This window comes from Cricetulus griseus, assembly GCF_003668045.3.
Source record: "Cricetulus griseus strain 17A/GY chromosome 1 unlocalized genomic scaffold, alternate assembly CriGri-PICRH-1.0 chr1_1, whole genome shotgun sequence".
Taxonomy (NCBI): Eukaryota; Metazoa; Chordata; class Mammalia; order Rodentia; family Cricetidae; genus Cricetulus; species Cricetulus griseus.
The window spans coordinates 103153958-103173384 of NW_023276807.1; the positions used below are offsets into that span (position 1 = coordinate 103153958).

At 51.9% G+C, this 19427-nt stretch overlaps 1 protein-coding gene across 1 annotated transcript; it reads right to left on the reverse strand.

Moving 5' to 3' along the window:
* Positions 1 to 465: 465 nt before the first annotated feature.
* Mxd4 (MAX dimerization protein 4) lies at positions 466 to 14540 on the reverse strand. The gene is made up of 6 exons (XM_027387181.2): positions 14339 to 14540; positions 14158 to 14257; positions 10929 to 10958; positions 5355 to 5469; positions 4113 to 4275; positions 466 to 3694 (listed from the first exon to the last, which is right to left on the reverse strand). The coding sequence occupies exons 1-6, from the start codon at positions 14400 to 14402 to the stop codon at positions 3537 to 3539; spliced, it is 630 nt and encodes a 209-aa protein (XP_027242982.1). The 5' UTR covers positions 14403 to 14540; the 3' UTR covers positions 466 to 3536.
* Between the last annotated feature and the right edge of the window lie 4887 nt (positions 14541 to 19427).

Genomic DNA, 19427 nt, shown 5'->3' on the forward strand with positions numbered 1-19427 from the left:
AGCACAGCTGATCACACCTCCACCTCAGCACAGTAGGTATTGAGGGCAGAAGCTATGCCTGAATCATTCTGAGGATGCTTGGATGGGTCCAGGGAGGGGTCCTTGTAGGTGTAATCTGGAGACTCAGCAACTTCTGTTGGGGGCATCTGGCCAGTATAACATCCTTAAGGATTGAGCTGTCTTTTAGCCCACAGTGCCCTAGTTCTGAAACAGGATAAAACTACAAGATCAGAAATAAGAACACCTGGCACAGAGTAGGGCGTATGGTACATCTACTCATGTCTTCTTGGAGAGGCTGGCAGATCTATGGATCTGGCCAGCTTCCCAGGAAATGGAGGTTGTAGACATGTGAAGGCTGATTCCCAAGGGCCAGACTGTCCCAAGCTCCATTGAGTCAGGCCCTCTAGCTGAAGCTGGAGGCAAAGAAGAAAAGGAAGGAGACAGAAAGAACTAGAAACCAGAAGATGAGGTATAAAAATCTGTATTTATATTACAATGACAGAATGACACAGCACAGCCCCATCTGTTAGACAGGTGGGATGGGGGTCCCATTCCACTCTGCAGCTCAGGTCTCATAACTTAACCCGCTGCACTGGCACCAGGCCCCTTATGTAGACCCAAACTCTGGCACGGAACCTGCCCTAGTGCCCTAGTTTAGAGGCCTAAGCTAACTGGCCTGGGGTCAAAGACCCTCTGTGCAGACACAGGGGTAGTAGGCTAACTGACCCAACAGAGGCAGGAAGGCTTGGGGCACACAGAAGGGTAGGGTTGTCCAGCCACAGTTTGGTGCACAACTCCATCTGCCTAGGAAGGCAAACTCAAGCACCTGCAGGTAGGACTGCAGAGGCAGGCTTAGGGTCTATATAAAGACAAAAAACCTCTGTATCTTCTCCTGCTAGACCAGCTGGGCCTACAGCAGGATGATGATAGGACTGGTACATCTGGACCACCTCCCAGTAAAGGGATCCAAGCCTGAGCCTGGAGTTCTAGACTCTGTTATGGAGCACCACATGGCTCGCATGGACAGATGCAGGTGGAGGACATAAGCAGCAGCTATTTTGGTCCAGATTTCATTCTATAGACACACAATAGCCTTGGCTGAATCCCATGACCACTAATAATGGCCATACTGTGCAAATGGTAGAGAGCAGGAGAAGGAGTAATGGATATGTAACTCTTAGCACCAGCCCCCACGCCTATGGACCACCCTTCACATGTCTGCTAGTGGGAGGGGCAGCTGGCTAGCACCCCTGGGTGACTGAGGAGGCCAAATCCCAGGCTACATGGGAACCATAGCCTGAAAAGGCAAAGGGCTGAGCTGCCACAAAATTCAGCCAAGGAGGCCACTCTGGTCACCAGGGGTGGACTCTGCTGGCAGGGGTGGAAGCAGAATCTAAGGTGCTGGAGATGGAGCAGGGAGTTGATGATACAAGAATTCAGGGCACATCAGGAACCCTGGAATTCTTCAGGGCCCTGAAGCAAGGCCTTTAAACATAGCTCTGTCCTGTACTAAGGGTAGGTATGCTCAAAACAAATGCCCAGAGACATGCTTAGGCAGACACTGAAGGCCCCTGTTGGGCTGAAAATATAGGCAGAACCAGTTTACTAAGATGTTGGTTATCCTTCTATTTCATGGACTCCTACCCAGGCCTGCTGTCCACCTGTCATCTTGAGTACCCATAGGGCAGGTTCTATGCCAAGAGCTGTTTCCAGGAACTCCATTCTGCCTATCGGAAGGCCACCCACCATAGGATGCTCACTGGCATGACTAAAGATAAACAAGAATTTTTCCCCACAGTTTGGAAATTGTTTACAAATGCACCAGAGGAGGTGGCAGGTGCTGCTGTGGGCCAGCCCATGGCCACTACCCAAATATTGCTGTGTGGTGCCCCTAGAGAGGTCTTCTAGTACTGAAAGGCCAACAGAAGCCTCCTAGCCAGGCCTGCACCACCTCCGGAAGAGCTGTATTTATCAGCTGCCTGTGGCTGACACTCCAGGCCAGCAGGCCTGCTGTCCCCAAACTTTCAGGCACAGCCACCCTGCCAGTTACCAGTGAGGCACCACTGGAGTCCAGGTCAAAGCCCTGCAGGATACAAAAATCATCCATGAGAGCTACACAGGCATGCATTTGTCTCTCCCAGGAGGCTGCAGCTGCTGGGAGGTGCTACCTGTGGGAAAGCAGTGTGTGTGTGTGGTGGTGGTGGTGGTGGGACCTACCAGCAGGCCTGGTGCATCCCATAAGCCACAGGGACATGTTGCTGGCAGTGGGTGGGGTGAGACAGGGGACACAAGGCACACTATGACAATGTGACAGAGGATGGGTCCCTGAGACTCTGGGTCGCTCCCACCCCTCAGCAAACAAGGACACAACAATGGCTAGGAAAATAGAGTACAAAAATCTCATACAGGAAATAGAGGCGGCACACACTCATGTCCCTTGGCGAGTCTTCAGAGCTTTTTTCTCTTTTTAAAAATGTTTCTGTTTTGTGTTTTGGGTAAAGCCTCTGCCAGCTGAGGCTGCCCTGGGCAGGACTTGTGAGGCCCCTTCTGGGAGCTCCCTGTCAAACTTTTTTTTCTTTTCTTTCTTTTTTTTCTTTTCTTAAGAAAGGGAGATGAGAAAGCTTGGAGAACCCAGTGGTTTCAGCTTGCCACCCAGCTTATTCCAGTCCCCTGCCAGGAAGAAAAGCCCTATCTATTTCCTGTGCAGACTAGACAGAGCCATCTGGGCTGGCACAGGTGAGCAGGGGCCTGAGTGAGAGACAGGCAAGGCTAGGGACCATCATTTCCAAGTGACCTCAGGCTAACTATCTCAGGACATAAATTTTGTGATGTCCATGTGTCTGTGACTGTGGGTATGAGTCTAGGTGTGTGTGTGTATACATCTGATGGTCCTAATAGAGCAGAGGTCACCCAAGTTGGTATGAGGTGGCTCAGCCAGCCCCCAGGACCATCCTCTGGCTCCTGACACCATGGAAAAGGATTCCACCCACCTGCTTCAGATGCTCACCCAAGTCCTGCCCTTCAAAAATCCCTCTGTCCACACCTCAGGAACCCATGTGGGCCAACAGGTAGTTAGACAGATGAATGGATGGATAGCTGTGCCTGCCTGCTTTCCTTCCTTCCTTCTCAGTCCACTCCTTAATCCTGGGATCCAATGCTGGGGGTCAAGCTCCCCATGGTGGTCATTAAGGCCCCTACACGGATCCTGCCGAGATTTGCAGCAATGACATTTAATACTTCTGGAATGATTAGAAATCTGAGAACAGATCGTGGGTGACTACGCTGGGCTCCAGATGTGAGAGCCTGACCCTGCTTCCCTGCGTGGGATCTTGCCCTGCAGAGAAGGGGCAGGCAGTTTGAGTCCTGACCAAAGGGTGGGCAGGCAGAGGCAGGCAGACCAGGCAGCAACTGTAGCTTCGAGAATGGCACAGCAGTAGGCTCATGACGAGGCTGGCTTCAGTTAAGGGAGGACTGGAAGGCTGAGACGCTTGGCTAGGTAGGCAGGCAGGTGGGCCAAGAAGCAAAGGACATAGCGCCTACGGAAGGCCAGGGCAGCCAGGCCGCCTGCAAGGGTGCCCATAGCTGCTGTCGCTGCAGCCACTGCTCTGTAGGCTGTAGTGGTCATCGGCATCACTGCTGCTGCCAACACTGTCCAGCTCCCCGGGGCCAAACTCCATGCCCTCTATATCCACCTCTGAGAGAACAGAGAGAGGATGGGTCAGGGTGGCCCCTTCCAAAGAAGCCAGACTGGAGCTCCCTTCCAAGCTCATGTTCCCCTTTTATGGAAGTAGAGGCTGGGGTTGGGGAAGATAAGGGAGATCCTCTGGCCCCTAAGGTGGAAGATGCTAGTATGGCTCCAGTCATCTGCCTTCACATAGCCAGGTCATGGCCTCTGTGCCTCATTGTCTTCTTCAAATCCCTTCTTCAAGTAAGGCTGGGAAATTACCATAGTACTGCAAGCAGTTAGTTCAGGTGGCATGGGCACCCTGACACCACTAATATCATTCTCTCCCTAGTTACTTCCTTGACCCCCTGGAAGCTTTGGTGACACCTATACCTAGAGGCCAGGGTTGGGCTGCCCTAGCTCCTACCTTACCTTCTTGGGCACTTACCTTGCTCTGAGTCATCCGTGGACACAGCAGAACCAGTGCTGTCAGTGCGCACACGCTCTACACTCTGCACGGATAGTTGCTCTAGGCGTCGCTTGAGGAAGCGATGCTCCCGCTGTAGCTGCTCCTTGATACTCAGTGCCCTGCGGTCCTGCTCCTCCAGTTTCTGGGGATAGAGGGTGTTTTGTGAGCCCATAGCCAAGAAGGAATAACCTCTCTTGGGCATAAACACAGAAGTTTTACAGGCAGGATCCTTACCTATAACATGACCTACTAGACAGAGCCACAGGATAACCAGCCAAAGGCTAAATATGCCTCTCCTCACCTCAGCAAGGTGACCACTTACTCAGCATGGTCTTTCACTCTTAGCCTGTTAACTAGCTGTAGAATGTCCAGTGCTATTGGGCAGCCCCAGGAAGTGGAGACACATGTTAGCCACAAGCCCTCGAATAGTGTCATTCAAATTTTGGCAGGCACCTCCCTCCAGCCCTCCTCATGAGAGCTCCACTTGCCCCTGGATTGGGCTTTCACTGAGTCTACCTGCAGCATCTGAGAATGGAACAGCAGTGGGAAAATGGTAAGACAGACACCTTCTTAAACCTTCCTGTGGGGGGCCGGGGCACCTGAGACACTGCTGTTCTATTAAACCCCCAGGGCCTTGGATATAACTACTGCCACTTGACCTGTGAGTCCATACCTATGAGGCAAAGGAGCCATTTTGAAGGGAAAGAACTACCCTGGTTGACCCAAATGTCCCAAGAACACTGAATAAGCAACTCTCAGTCTGAAGGCCTTGGGGGACTGCCTCAGGTAAATCTCCCTTAGCTTAGCCCCACACCAACTCCCAAGAACAGTCTCTACCACTCCTCCCACTTCCCTTTAAATGTTGCTTACTCCCAGTCAGACTGTCTGAAGGCATACAATGGCCCCCTTGCCCCTCTCTTAACTCTACCTCCTCTTCTAGCTGCTGCCCCTTCACAGCCCAGCATTATAGAGAACTATCTGTACCAGCCTAGAGCCTGGCCTATCCAGCCAACTATACTGTCTCCTTGCCAGTTACCACTCAACAAAACCCAATCCAAGGCATATAACCACCTATTGGGTCTCTCCATAAGCTCCTGACATGTACCTGCAAGGTGGCTCTACCACCCACCTCCAGGTCCTTTGAACTAATGGCTGCCCAAGAGTAGGGATGGCCTGGGGGACATCAGAGTGACTGGAGAGTAGAGGACACAGCATGCTTACCTTGATGTGCATCTTGGCACGCTTCAGGAGGCTCAGAGTGGTATGGCGTGTGCTGTCAGGGCCCAAGGGTACCAGCTGCTTGAGCTGTTCCAGGTAGAGCCTGAGTTTAGCTCGTCTGAAAGAGCCAGAGATAGACTATCAAGCTAGGCAGCAAATCCCACAGAACTATGGCAGATGTAGCTGGTGGGAGGTAGAAAGTGGCCAGCCCAGCCCCTCCACAGGCCCAGTATCCCTGTAGGCCTGCCTCTTGATCTGGAAGTTGCCCCAGACTCTGCCTAGAGTATCTAGGTCCCTCTCCAGGAATCCCCTCCTGGCCTGGATAACACATCCCCTCAGAGCAACCTGTCACAGGTACCTCTGTGGATATGGTGCCCACATGGTTCCACAGGGCCTAAAAGCCCACAAACAAATATCTGTGTTACCCACTCTGCCCTGTACAGTGTGCTCTACTCACTCATGTCCTCACAGAAAACATGAGTTGATAAGGTCAAGGGAGGGCTGAGGACCAGTTCTCTCTGCTGAGTTTGTAGTCTCATTGGAAATTGCATCACTCCAGACTTTTGTTCCTGTATCCATTTTTTTTTCTTCTTCACAAAACTGGAACCATGTTCACAGTACTTGACCACATGTTGTAATGCTTTTCTGCCTGGTCTGTAGGTACAACTAAGTTCACCTCCAGAGGCTATCTCTGACATTACCGTGATAACAAGGACTGCTGCTATATCCCCACCTTCTACCTGACAGTATCTGCAGGAAACCATTTTTCTGTCTAAGTGATGCCCAATTATGGAACTAGCCAGGCCCTATAGGAAGCCAAGGTGTTTTCCAAGTTAGTATGGCTTGCTTTGGACACGTTCTTAGAAGTGTAACTGGCAAATCAAGGGCAGATTTTTTTTTTTTGAGGACTGTGGAAGCCTGCTGCCTAACTGGCCTATCAAGGCCAGTGGCCACCCATAATCCTCTTTAAAAATGTTTTGTTCTATTAATTTGCTTCTTTGCTTTCTAGAGAGAAAGAAGATGTGGAGTTGGATGGTGGGGAGGTAGGGAAGATCTAGGAGGAAATGGGAGGGGAACCACGATTAAAATATTCTATACAAAAATCTATTTTCAATTAAAAAAGAGTGGCACCATGCTGAAAGTCTACTTTTCTATATCTGTTCCCTAGTCACAGAGCCCAAGCATCCCACAGGCTCCCTCAGTCATAAGGAGACCTTGGAAGGACAGAATACAGGAACAATCATCTCTTGGACAGAGGAGGGGGCCCTTGGGTACAGGAAGAGACCATAGAGAAATGTTAACAGTCATACATGGGGAGTGGGGGTGCCACCCTTGGCGATTATGCCTTTCAAATTGCACCCATTTGCTGACAAAGCACTTTCTCACCTAGCATTCTGGCCCAGCACTCTAAGGCTTAGATGTCCTTTTGGTGAACTGGAGTTAGACCTTTGGAAGAACTTCTTAGACACAGGACTGAGGCTTGGCTTAGCCAGGAGGCAGGGTGTGAGTGAGAGTATATAAACCCCTTACTATGCCTCAAGGCTAGAGGATCTTCAATCTCACCATACACAGACAGGCACCTGGCTCTATACTACTGCATGCATGGTTACCCGCCCAGAGAGTCTAGATTTCAGCTTCATTGCTTCCAGCTCAGTGAGTATCCAACCCTAGGCAGTGAAGGGACTAAAGAACAGAGCTGGGCTAGGGAGCAGAGATGGAGTCTTCCCAAGATATTCCAATGTCCTGAAGCCACCACTGGGATATGACAAGTGGAAGAGCCAGGAATCCTTCTCAGCAGGTTTACTTGTTACACCACAAATAGCAATTCATACAACCCATCATTTAATCATGGCAGCAGCACTGACTTTTTGGTAATTGATGGAAAGGGCAAATTGACAAGAAACGAAGTATTCCCAAGTTCCCTGTCCCAGAGATGACCACATTTGTCATTTTTTTTTTTTGGTGTATCTATCTTTCCAGTTCATGAGTGTTAAGTGAAAACATTAGGATAGAGAACCACATATGTGACAAGTGACCCACTTTTGTTTAAAAAATAAAAAGAGCAGACGCACACACGAGACTCCACAGAACACAATGAAGCACAGGAAGCATGCATCTCCAGGGATGCGACTAGCAATGTTTATTTCTTTAGCTTTGTGCTCTTCTGCATTTTCCAGGATTTCTATGCTTAAAAAAAACCCACATTTACTTTTACAATCAGAGAAAGACATGTTTGTACAAGAAAGAAACACAGCTGAAAGACAAATAACAGTAGAAACGCATTTGCAATACATATAAAAGACAAAACGATTAGTATTAGTGGTATTTTGAGCTCATACACCTCAAGAATAAAGAATACTGCCTTCATGTAACAATGAGCAAAGGACACAAACAGGCAAGTTGCAGAAAACAAAAGGCAACTCCAATGTGAAAACAGACTCCATCCCATGAGTAATCAGGAAATGAAAACTCAAACAGGCAGATGCTCATTTTTTCTTTTGTACCAACTGGAATGTAAAGAGGTGGCTGGAACTCACTTGGACAGCACATGGGGACCTGACACAGTTCCTTTGGGAAAAGCACCATTGACTTTGGCTCAGACCACTGACCAGTACTTCTACTTGTAGAATTTGGTCGCTATCTGAAGACTCGGCTTAACAATGCACAGGTCAGAGGGAACCTGGAAAGTATGGTTGTGGTCCTCTACAGGCTCTGAGGTCAGGGAAGATAGGGGTAAATGGACTCAGGTCTTCAGCACTTACATGGTATTGGGTGAAGGATCCATGTAGGGACAGTGGGTAACAAGGGCCCCCTTATCATTTCAGGGGCCTCCAAGTGACCAGGATAAGGTCTCTGGGTAGGGTACAGGGAGTACATGAGTAATATTTAGAAAAACGTATTTCTTCATGAGACAAACAGTCACCTGATCATATACAAGCAATGTAAAAGTAATATGTCAATCCAAGCCCAGAAGAGTGCATACCCAGGGCTAAGCCTATGGTTGGTGAGGGGATGTGGGAAAGGTACCCCACCCCTATTCTAAGCACCACAGTCCTGGAGCCTAGAATGCTCTGGGTTCTCACTAAATCCCCCCTAAAGCCACTATAGCACACGAGACTCAATGCCAACACACATGGCTGCCCCTAAGCATCCCAAACTTGTTAAACCCCAATGATTCTAAAAGAGGCAGAACTCTCTCTAGAATCCCTGCATTAGTATCAGAACAGCTCCATTTCTCTTCACAACCCAGCCCCTTGACAATGCCATACCTAGTTTCTCACCAAAAACCCTACCCCTCAAAGAAAGGCCTAAAAGCTGGAGGGGCAGGGGGACGACGACAAGGGCTTGGCTCTATGCCAGGGTCCCCCTGCACATGTGAGTCAGAGTCTTGGCTGGATGACAGAGGTAAGTTCCAGGCCAGGTTACTGGGAAAAAAATGGGTAGTGAGGAATTCTACCACAATCAGTGGTCAGGGACAAGGGGACCCCTACTCTTTGCTATTTATCAGCATCTTCTAGCTGTTGCTAACAAACATGTTCCTGTGTGGTTCCACATGGCTGCATCAGGCACTTGGGGGCAGCCATGCAGCAGCATGCCAAGGCTTGACAACCATCTTTGTGTGCCTGGATTAAGGTTAGGGGCCTAGCTGAGGGCTTAGACCTGACCTCTGAATGTATTGGGGCATTCAAGGAGTACTAAGGGCCAGGAAGAACATCTAGACTCTCACTACTACTAGCTAAGACCAAAGACTAGAGCTGAGCCTAGGAGGGTTGCCAGGCACTGATGTCAGCAGCAAGTGATAGACTTGGCAAGTCTAACAGAGCTACTGACCTACAGGGGTAGTGAGCCTATGGCTGGCTTGTTCAAAGCTCCAAAAGGGAAAGCCCCACAGGCCTACCTGAGTCTCTCTGAGGGACATTTCCAATGAAGGCAGTGTCCAGGGTATGCCTCTTATGAACTGCTGGGCAGATAGCCAGATGTTTCCTTCCTTCCTCGGGACAACACACTGCCCTTCGTTCAGCCAGAATCCTGGAACACCTGGCATCAATCTCAGGCCAGCTACAGCCAACCATGACTGATGTTCCTACCAGGGCCCAATCCACAGGCCTGTGGGCTGCTCAGCACTATCTACATCTATGGCTCCATCAGCCAGGTAGAAAGACCCTGCCCTGAGATGGGTGGCAGAGAGCCCCAAGATGCCCAACCACTCTTACCCCATCTTAAATTAAGGGCCTCCATGAAACCCAGTCTAACGAAAGGCTTGAGGAAGATGGCAGAGACCAAGGCCAAGGTCAATGGATGTCTGCAGAGGTCAGAGGCCAACCCTTATCTTTCTTAGAGGTTGCTATATCCTTTCTACCCAAGCTTCACTCAATGGCATTTCCCATCTGTCCTCCCTACCAGCAGCCCTCCCAAACACTGCTTACGGGAGGCCCTCACTATAGGCCAGGCCACTGTGCCAGGGTCTGGACAAGGCTGGCTGGTCTCCTCTGACCTAGGAGCAACCCGAAGCATGCCTCACACTGGCTTCCATCCCTGTGGCCTGGCCCCTTGGGAACCCCCCAACCATACACAGCCAGTGCAGGAAGTGCATCTCCTCAGGGAACATGGTGTTCTGTCCCTGCCCAGACACCCGCCCCAACCAGAGTCCTGAATCCCGGGAGAGCGGAAGTTGGCGCTGCACTGGGCGCTGGGAGGGGGGAAGGAAAGCACTGGCTGGGCTCCAGACCTTCCCAGTGCACCCAGGAGGGCTCATCTAGGATGCAGAGTTACATATTCCACCCTACCCCCCAAATACTAAGAAGGCAAGACAGAACTGGTCCATTCTACAGATAGGAGCAGAGGTTAGAGTACAGCTATTGCCTAGTATCTCTCAGGGGCTTTCCCTGGTCCTTGCATGGGGGCTACTGCTTCTGGGGCTGTCTGGCCTAAAATACCTGCGCTTCCACTTAGGGTGATGCTAGCAGCCACAAACATCTCCTTCAACTCCCACCTCCCAGGGCTCAGCCCCATCTTGTCACCACTGGCAGAAGGAAGACACAATGACAAGATGAAGCAACCTCATGGGCCACCAGCCATACCAGGAGCTGACTAGAGCCGGGTGCAGGAAGAGTGCCTGGACCTGCTGCCCTCTTGATGCTCTCTCAGTCATGCAAAGCATCACAGCTCCTTAGAAAGCAGGTCCCAAAAGGCACAGCGGTAAGGGGGAAAGGGTTTAATCCTCTACGAAGGCCATTGTACTGAGCTGAAACAAAAGTTTCTAAAGGGGCTTAGGCACACCCAATCACACCTATGTCCTCTTCCAGGGAGCAAACTCAGTACAAGGAGCCATGTACCCACCAATTCTGACCCCAGGCTAAACACCTGAGAATAGGGCCTGGACCCAGCCCTTGCCTGCCAATCTAAAAATGCCCAAGAACAGATCCTAGACCTCTCTAGAACTGATCTTTCCAGAGCCTAGCGCATAGCCTGACAACCCGGACAGGTCAGGTCAGCAAAAGCACCCCCTCTGTGTGGGGTGGGGAAAAGGAGACAGTCATATCCAGAAGCTCACAAGGGAACGGGGGTGCCACTTACCTGTGCTTTTCTAGTTCATTGTGTGAAGACCTGTTTAGAGAGATAGAAAGACAGGGCTCACTCCAAGGCCCAACAACCAGAGCACAAATAACAGTGGCTCTTTGTACAGAGCCAGCAGCCCTCACACAGTGGCTACGAGGGTCTAGGTCCAGGATATCTCTGGATGTTGAGATCTAGGGCAGGTGTACAACTGCCTACCAAAAGCTAGGGTAACCCCACTGAACTGTGTGAGGGCTGGGGCTGGCAGGTACCCAGCCACCCTCCTTTTCTCCTCCCCTTTCCCTCAGGCCAGCTGTGTTCTTATTAGCAATGCAAGCCATGCAGAGAACCAGTGGCAGTCTGAGCATGTAACATGAAGGCTAGGCACTCGGGAGACAAGATGATCCTGCCCTCCCACGGCCACTCTGTCAGACAGACAGGAACACCCAGGACAAAGCTGTTTCAGTCAAGTCACCTCACAGGGGCATTGTAAGATGTGGATGCTTTCTAGGCCTGTAGGTAAACAGAAGGACATTCTCACTTCTCTCAAGAGCTACATTATGCCAGAACATGTCACCCTGAGTCCAAGTTTATCTTCCCTGGGAACAATGACCCCATGGATTGCTTGAGCCCCACTGGCCAAGCTCACTCAGATCAGAGCAGATTTCTGAACACCACAGGTGCCACTCAGCCTTCCAAGTGACTCTCTCGATATAAGGGAATGCCACAAACCAAAAAGGGCTTCTAGATTCCCCCAGGCTGTTGCACAAATAAGCAGAAAGCTCAGGACACACCTAAACAAAGTCCTTCCCTGTGTTTCTGATGGTCACTGCCCACCTGTTCTTTCTTCTGCTGCTCCACAACTTGGATCTGGTATCTTTCAACAAAAAGGGTGCATACTCTGTCTATAACCTACTGAAGCCATCAGGGTACTAGGTCATCCATCTTCCCTTAAGCCTATCTGATTTCTTGGCCCCCTCTGTAGTTTTCAGGGTCTTCAAAGACCTGCTAGTCCCCTGGACTGGGCCAGAGCCTCAGTATCCCTCCATGAGCCAAAAAGGCAGCACCGAAACTCCTCACTGGCCTTGGGCCTTCAGCCCAAACTGTAGGTTAGCTAGTTTGTGTAGGAGGCTGGGGTCAGCAGTGGCCTTCAGTGTTGAGAAGCCCACACCTCCTGCAACAAAGGATGAACCTTGTCTTGTTCCCAACCCTGGACTGGAGGGCCACTCTTCAGCAGCATGGGGGTAGCCTTTCTTGGAACTCTTCCTGAGTCCAGAGATCCTGTAGGGGAGCTTGTCACACAGGTTCTAGAAGCACCTGTGTCTGAGGAGAGGTCATGGTTGTGCCAGGTGCTGTCTGGACACCACCTTAATCTGACCTCTCTGCTTACCTTCTCAAAGAACATGACCCTGAAAGGCTAGCTCTGGGCCGGCCCCCCATGGGGCCATTGCCATCAGAGAGCTACACAGAGCCCACAGCAATCACAGGGCTGCTTTCTCCTTACCTCAGTGCTTCCCTCCTGCCCATCTCTCACCTTGGCCTGCGATACATGAGCTTACCCTTTCAATTTGCCAGGACACAGAAGCCTTACAAATTCACAACTGCCCTTCCACACCTGGGAACCCAGCTGAGCTGGCTAAGGACAGCCTCCTGAGCAGTGACTGGGGAGGGTAGGGCTATGTTTGCCACCCCTAAGGTCTTAGGCCCTGAGGGAGTACATTCTCTCCAAGGAAGCTTCAGGGGAGGTGCACCCAAGTCAGGGAGGCCCTCTGTATCCCCTGCCCCTTGCACCCAGGTCTCCATCCCAGCAGTAGGTGGAAAGCTAGGACTTCATTCAGGAACAGGGGACAGATGTGGTTAAGTGGCCCTAGGCAAGTACATGAATCTGTCTATGCTCTTGGTTTCCTCAATTGCAAAATGGAGTTCAAAATAAGGCTTCTTAGTAATTTTTTTATTTATGTGCATTGGTATTTTGTCTGCATGTGTGTCTATCTGTATGAGGGTGTCAGGTACCCAGTAACTGGACTTACAGTTGTAAGCTGCCATGTGGGTGCTGGAAATTGAACCCAGGTGCTCTGCTGGGTTAACCACTGAGTCATCTCTCCAGCCCCCATCACCACCACCAATAAGGCTTCTTTTACAAGGCTTGGTGAGATTATTTACTTCTGCATATGGCATATGCATTTGAGTGCCTCAGCTACCATTCTTATCACCTGAGGGTACTCCATGCCAGAGGAACCTGACTCCCAACCTGGAGTTTAGGGCAGACAGAAGCAGGGGCCAGATCATCTCACTGTGGAAGCCCCGGGGCAGTGAGATCTCCAATACACTTATGTCCTCCTGAGATCTCCAATACACTTATGTCCTCCTGCAAACTGCTCAAAACAGGAGACCAGGGGCTGGGACTCAGGCAGTTGGAAATTTAACCAATTCCTTGCCAGGCCTAGGACACCACAGAAACAGGTCCTTGGGCCAGCCTTTCTGTTTCCCAAGAACAGGCAGGCCACAGGAATGAGCCGCACCCTCTGCCAGGGGGCCCTGAAGCCCCTAGCCTGTCAGGGAAGCTCCCAGACTGACCACACAGAAGTGACTGGGCCAAGGTTGGCCCCTAGACATGGTCAGGTGTGCCATGATCCCCACTGCAACCAGCAAGGTGAGACCCTTAGGTGTCTAGCCATGCCTAAACCCCAGCTTCAGGGCTTCCTCCAAATACAAGGCCAAGGTGAAAAAGAGAGTAGTTGGGCCTTGATAGAAATAGCTCCCTGCAGCGCTTTGCCACAAAGCCAGTCTTGCACTTGTAGTTGGGAGTTTCCTTGTCAGTTGGTTGTGCAGGACCAGTGGGTACCCAGGGAGGGGTCCCTGTCCAGGCTCCTGAGGGTAAGGTGCTGGGCCTAGGAGCAAGGCCAGCTTTGAGAAGTGCAAGGGAGGGAGGAGTCCCCAATTCGGCCTTAAGGAGAGAGCAGTGGCCGGCATCAACTGACAACTCCTCTCCAGTCTGGAAAAGTCCAGAACGACTCTGGGCGAGCGCGGGCGCTGTACGCGTGGCACTGTTTACGGCGGCGGGAGGCGCGGCCGCGGGAAGATGGCGACGCGCGGGCGGGGCCGGCACCTCCTCCAGGCCGGCCGCCCGGGTGCGCGCAGGACTGCGCTGGGGACGCGGAGAGGACGGGGACACTCGGGCGGGGCCGGCCCGAGCTGGCTGGGCACAGCGCGCGGAGGGGGGGGGGAGGTTGGGGAGTGGGGGCGGTACCTGTTGTTCGGGGCCTTGCGCACCAGGCCAGCCGTCTTTGTTTTCTTCCTAGCGAAGTCGCCGTCGAAGGGCAGCACGGAGGCGTAGCCGTGCTCGGCCTCTGCGGGACAGACGGTGTGGTCAGCGGCCCCCTGCGCCCGCCCGCCGCCCTCCCACCCTGGCACAAAGGGGCGCAGGCTACCTCGGTCCCTACGCTCCAGGTACTCGGCTGCCTCCAACAGCAGCAGCAGGGAATTCAGCTCCATCCTGCCGCCCGCGCACGGGACGGCGGCGGCAGCTGCCCGGCGCGCTCCTGCCGGCTCTGCTCGCCGCACGCCCCGCGCCTGGCGGCACACCAGCCCGACTCGCGGACTCCAGCGCTGGACCGCCACCCTCCGCCTCAGGCCCTCAAATTGACACATAAGGAGAGCGGCGGTCGTCACAGCCAATAGGCGTGGGCACTCTAGCCTAGGGGGCGGGTTCTAAGACAGCCTCGGCCAATGGTGATTGGCCGAACGCCTCGGGCAGGGCTGAGAATGTTGACAGATGCGAAGCTTGGCTGGGATAGGCTGGCCCCAGTAGTAACAATTTAGAAGCCCAAGCTTAGCAACAGCACGTGGTGGCCCGGCCCCGGTGCTCGCTGACTGGCGGCCGTCGTGCATGTTAAGTAGGCATTGCACACCGATTGGGCCAGATCGGTCTATGTAAATTGCGGCCGAGGACCAATGGCCGGCGACGGGGCATGGGGCCAATGAGGGCGCCGGGGCAGGACGCGTTGCCGAGAGGAAGCGCAGCGCAGTGGGACCGCTGCCCGGCCTACGCTGGGGCCAGGAGGACGTGGGCCGTGTCTCGGGAGACACCAGGCAGGATGCGCTGCGGACACGCGCCCTGGCGCTTTGTCGTGCCATGCACGTCGTGCGCAACGACCTATTGCTCGGGGTCAGCTGTACCACAGTCTCGGTGGAGGACCCGGCTTGGGGCCTGATTGGGGCAGGAGCTGGGATCCTGCTAAAGGACTGCAAGTGACACCTGTCCCCGCATGAATAGTGGCTTCAGGGAAGGTTGACACTTGGGACAGAGACACAGACGTTTGGAACCTAAGGACTTCTCGGAAAATGTCAGACCCAGAGTAGGCAGGAACAATTAGTTTCCTGATGGCCATCAAGAGTGAAAGAAAGGTCACCAGGTCTAAGGAAGGAGCTCCAAGATCTGCTACCACTAGCGAGGGATCGGGGAGTGTAGTCTGTGTGTGGTGCTTGGTCTGAGGGTAGGGCCATTTCAATAGCCAAGTGCTGGTGATAGACTAGAGGGCGAGCTCTTCAGCAGGCTCCTGCTGAATGGCCACCCTAAGCCCTAATGACCCGGACCCCTCAGGCTGGCTTATAGATGCTTGGGAAATGGGCATCCTAAAACCATCCTCTATACCCTACTCCTCCTATCCCTCTGTGTTTGATCCTTTCTGTTTGTTTTGTTGGGGGGTTGGGGGAGGTGGTTTTTGTTGTTGGTTTTTTGTTGTTGTTGTTTGTTTTTGATTGAGGATGGACCAGCAAGCTGTAACGTTCTGTGGTATAAAGCAGCTGGACAGCAGCCTCTAAAATAAAAGGAGGCTGTTGTCTCCAACAGCAAAAATTACTAATGCTACACTTTACAGTAAGACCAAGGCAGATGCATGATACACACTTCCTTGTGGATCTCCATGTGCCCAATATGCAGATAAGGAAACTTGAAGAGTCCTCTTGAAATAGAAAATGGGAGATCAGTGCTCCCACACTGGTTACTCAGGACTGTTAACAATCTAAGAATGTGGAAACTAGAGCCACTTCCCTCCCAGCCTGGGTGTGAGCCACAGATGTTTGACCTGTGGGGCAGGATTAAGAATAACAGGTGCTCTGATGGAGCCTTGCAAGACCCAGTGAGGAATCTCATGCAGCTATAAACTGTCCTGTATAGACACTGAAAGAGCCCCTTGGTATTGCCTGAGGTGCCTCTTGGACCAGCCCCACATCCACCCAGGGCCAGGTAGATAGAACCAGTTAGTCTGTAGGGCTGTGCAGAGTTGGGAATGAGAAGCATGTCCATCCTTCTGGAGCATCGAGAGCCATGCTGAGCTTTGGGGGCCCTGAGCTTAGCACTGGGTGGGAGGAGGGTAAAGCAGCATTTTGAAGGGTGCACCCTTGTTCTTGCAGGCTGGTGAACTGCCTCAAAGTGCTAAGGCAAGACCTCCCCTGCCTGCTGCCTCCTGTTACTGGGACAGGATGTTCCAGTGTGCTGAAGTGGAGCACAAGGGTGACCACAGCCTCCCAGCCTGGGAAATTTTTTATCTCAACCTAGGACACTAGCTCCCACCAGCTGCACCCAGGATAAAGAACTTTCCGATATCAGAAGGGCTCTCCCTTTCTGTGATCATGCACAAGCTGGGAGAATTGGGCAGTGGTGACCTGGTGAGTGAAGGTCGGCTGTAGAGGAGTCCTAGGGGGCAGGACAGCAGGCCCGCTGCTCAAGGAGGCTGCAGAATGAGTTGGATCCCCAGGGAAGATCTAGAAGCTGTTGCTTGGAACAGGAACCAGCTTGCAAGTGCAAAGGGCAAGTTGGTCTCAAGTATACCAGAGGGCTCTCTGCATCCATGGCCTTCACTGTGTGAGATGGGGCAGAGTGGCTGTGTGCATCTGTGTCCGGAAGTACCCGTGGTTTAGGAGAAGGAGGCAGCAGGCTGGCTGGCAAAGACCCTCTACCTCATTAATCACTTATTGTGACCTGCCAGGTTCACCTAGAAAAGGCCAGTGAGGGGTAAGAAGGCAGATACCACTCTTGGTAGTGCATTGCTGTCAAGTCCTCAGCCCTGTCTTCACTCACAAACTGGAGGGTAACCCAGCATGCCCCAGGAGAAAGGACATGGGGCCTCTCAGTTTTGGGTGGACGATCAAGGATCACAAGCCTTCAGTCTGCTTGACCTTTCCCTAGTGTCCTTCCCCACCTCAGTCTCTCTGACTAGGAATGAGGTTAGCACTCACTTCTGGGGCATCTGAAAGGTTAACCAAAGAGCTTTTGATCCAGTGTGGGAAAGAGCTGCTTGATCTCCTCCCCCAACACACACACACACACACACACACACACACACACACACACACACACACACACACGGAGGGAAGAGAGATGGAGGGGCAAGGAGGAGGGAGGAAAAGAGGGAGAGAGAGAGAGAGAGAGAGAGAGAGAGAGAGAGAGAGAGAGAGAGAGAGAGAACGCTGAGAAATCTCTAGAAGAATGTTTTTAGGTCTTTCCCCCCTTACCTTGCCCTGACTTTCTTTCCTGAGATCAGATCACCAACTTACAGTAGACAGCCCTCTTAAACCTCCCTGTCCAGGAATGGCAATATTGCCCAGGCTTCTTAGGAGCACCAGGAGTGCCCCCACACAGCCAGAGTGGAACTTTGCTGAGGCCTACTCCATCTCCACGTCTGATTACCTGACCCTGCCCCTCTCCCACCTTTGGCCTCTTCAGTCACTGGAGTGGACACCTGGCAGCCACCAGGCCCCAGCCCTAGCATCCTGTTTTGCTTACCCACCTGGCAGAATCCTGCAGCCTGCACCTGCCTCTCCTTGGACCCTTAGTGGTCAGCTCCTAGAGGAGAGGTCTAGATCTGTAGGATGGTGGACCCAGCAGGCCCTGGAGAACCATGATGAGCTCAGAACTCTAGAATCTGCTGCTACCTTCACTGAGAGGCTAGTGGTGGACCCACAGTGGGGAAGAGTGTGTGGAGGTTCTGTTAGCCCGTTTCTGAGAGCCATTCTGGATTCTAGAATGACCAGGATAATTTGACTCTCTAAGCCTCAGTTTCCTTAACTATAAAATATGAATGACAACCTCTAGCTTTTGGACACATTGAAGGATGCATGAAAAAAACAAACAAACAAACAAACAAAAAAAAACCCCTAGGCAGCAGCAGATTGAGCACAAAGCAGTGCCCCAGGAAATGGCAGGAATATGTGCAGTACTCCAGTGGAGAAAGTACTACAAACCCCTGGCCACGCCCATGGGGTAGTAGAGCCCATTGTGGCATGCTTACCCAGTCACAACCAGTCAGAACCTGGGGTGGAGCCTAGGTTGCCAGGCTGGCCAGTCACAAGTACCAGGCCTGGTCTCTGAGCACTTGGAAGCCTTCCAGAAAGTTTGACATGCAAGAAAATACTGTGTTCAGAATACAAAAGGAAGACAGGAAAATTAAAGTGCATCAAGATGTGATTAATGGTCTATGGAAACTAACATGTCAATATTATTTTTATAACAGTTCATTGTATTTGTGAATGATTTTTGGAGTATTTTTTTCTTCAAGTTTTCCCCCACTATACTAACGGCCATACATAAGTTAACAATTTAGATAGCCCCAAAAGGTGCAAATCCTTCCAATGCTTTTAGAGGAAAAATAAGTCCATGAATGAGGGATATGTCTGAATGTACTCATTCACTGCCATGGGGTCTCCACAATAGGGAAGGCCAGAACCCCTGGCAGCTGAACCACCTAGGCTTTGGCTACGAGGCCCAGGGAGGGTCCATTCTGGCCCTGCCTCTACTCCTGGACTCATATGACTGTGGGGTCCTCCTTCTTGAAGGTCATACATGAACCATAGGTTCTCTATGTGTACTGGGGGTGGGAGTCAGCATTGCTATCAAACAAGGTTTCTTGTGAGCCTAGGAGGAAGCATGGACTTCTACACTCTGAAGCTAGAGATGGCACGATTAGGGTCCTTATTACCTCCTCCAGCTCCTGCTGTGGGTACTGACAGCACCAGGCCCACAGAGGTCACAGAACCTCTCCATGCAGCATGCTATTAGCCCCACCCCAATCATACCTGTGAAAGGCACCCAGATCCAGCCTGGACTCTTCATCCTGGTCTCCCAGAGCTTTCAGGGCATATCTACCCTGCTGTCTGCCATTGCTGTACCTGCTATAGACTCCTCCAGCCTCTCCAACTGCAGGGTATTGAAAACTGGGGCCCGGCCACTGGTTTATCTGTGCTGGGATTTTGTCTGGATTTAGAGTGCCAGTTACAGTGGAGTGACCCCTGCACGTAAGCACTCCCCCCCACACACACACAAGCCAAGTATTGCTGAAGAGGCATGGAGTGCCCCCTGGTGGCAATTAGGGGCTGCAGCCAGGATTCTGGCTGGGTCAAGGACACAGGGGAGAAGAGAACCAGGCTTCAAACTCATACTTCACTTGACTGTAAGAGCTATCATTACCACAGGGACACCAGAAATCTTTCAGAGTCCCATGCCAGGGTCACTCTATGTCT

Excerpts from the sequence above, each read along its gene's own strand:
- Mxd4 (XM_027387181.2), bottom strand. The coding sequence starts at position 14,402 with ATGGAGCTGAATTCCCTGCTGCTGCTGTTGGAGGCAGCCGAGTACCTG. Across the intron at positions 4,276-5,354 it reads GTGCCAAGATGCACATCAAG|AAACTGGAGGAGCAGGACCG; the intron begins GTAAGCATGCTG and ends CTCTATCCCCAG. Across the intron at positions 3,695-4,112 it reads CACGGATGACTCAGAGCAAG|AGGTGGATATAGAGGGCATG; the intron begins GTAAGTGCCCAA and ends CTGTTCTCTCAG.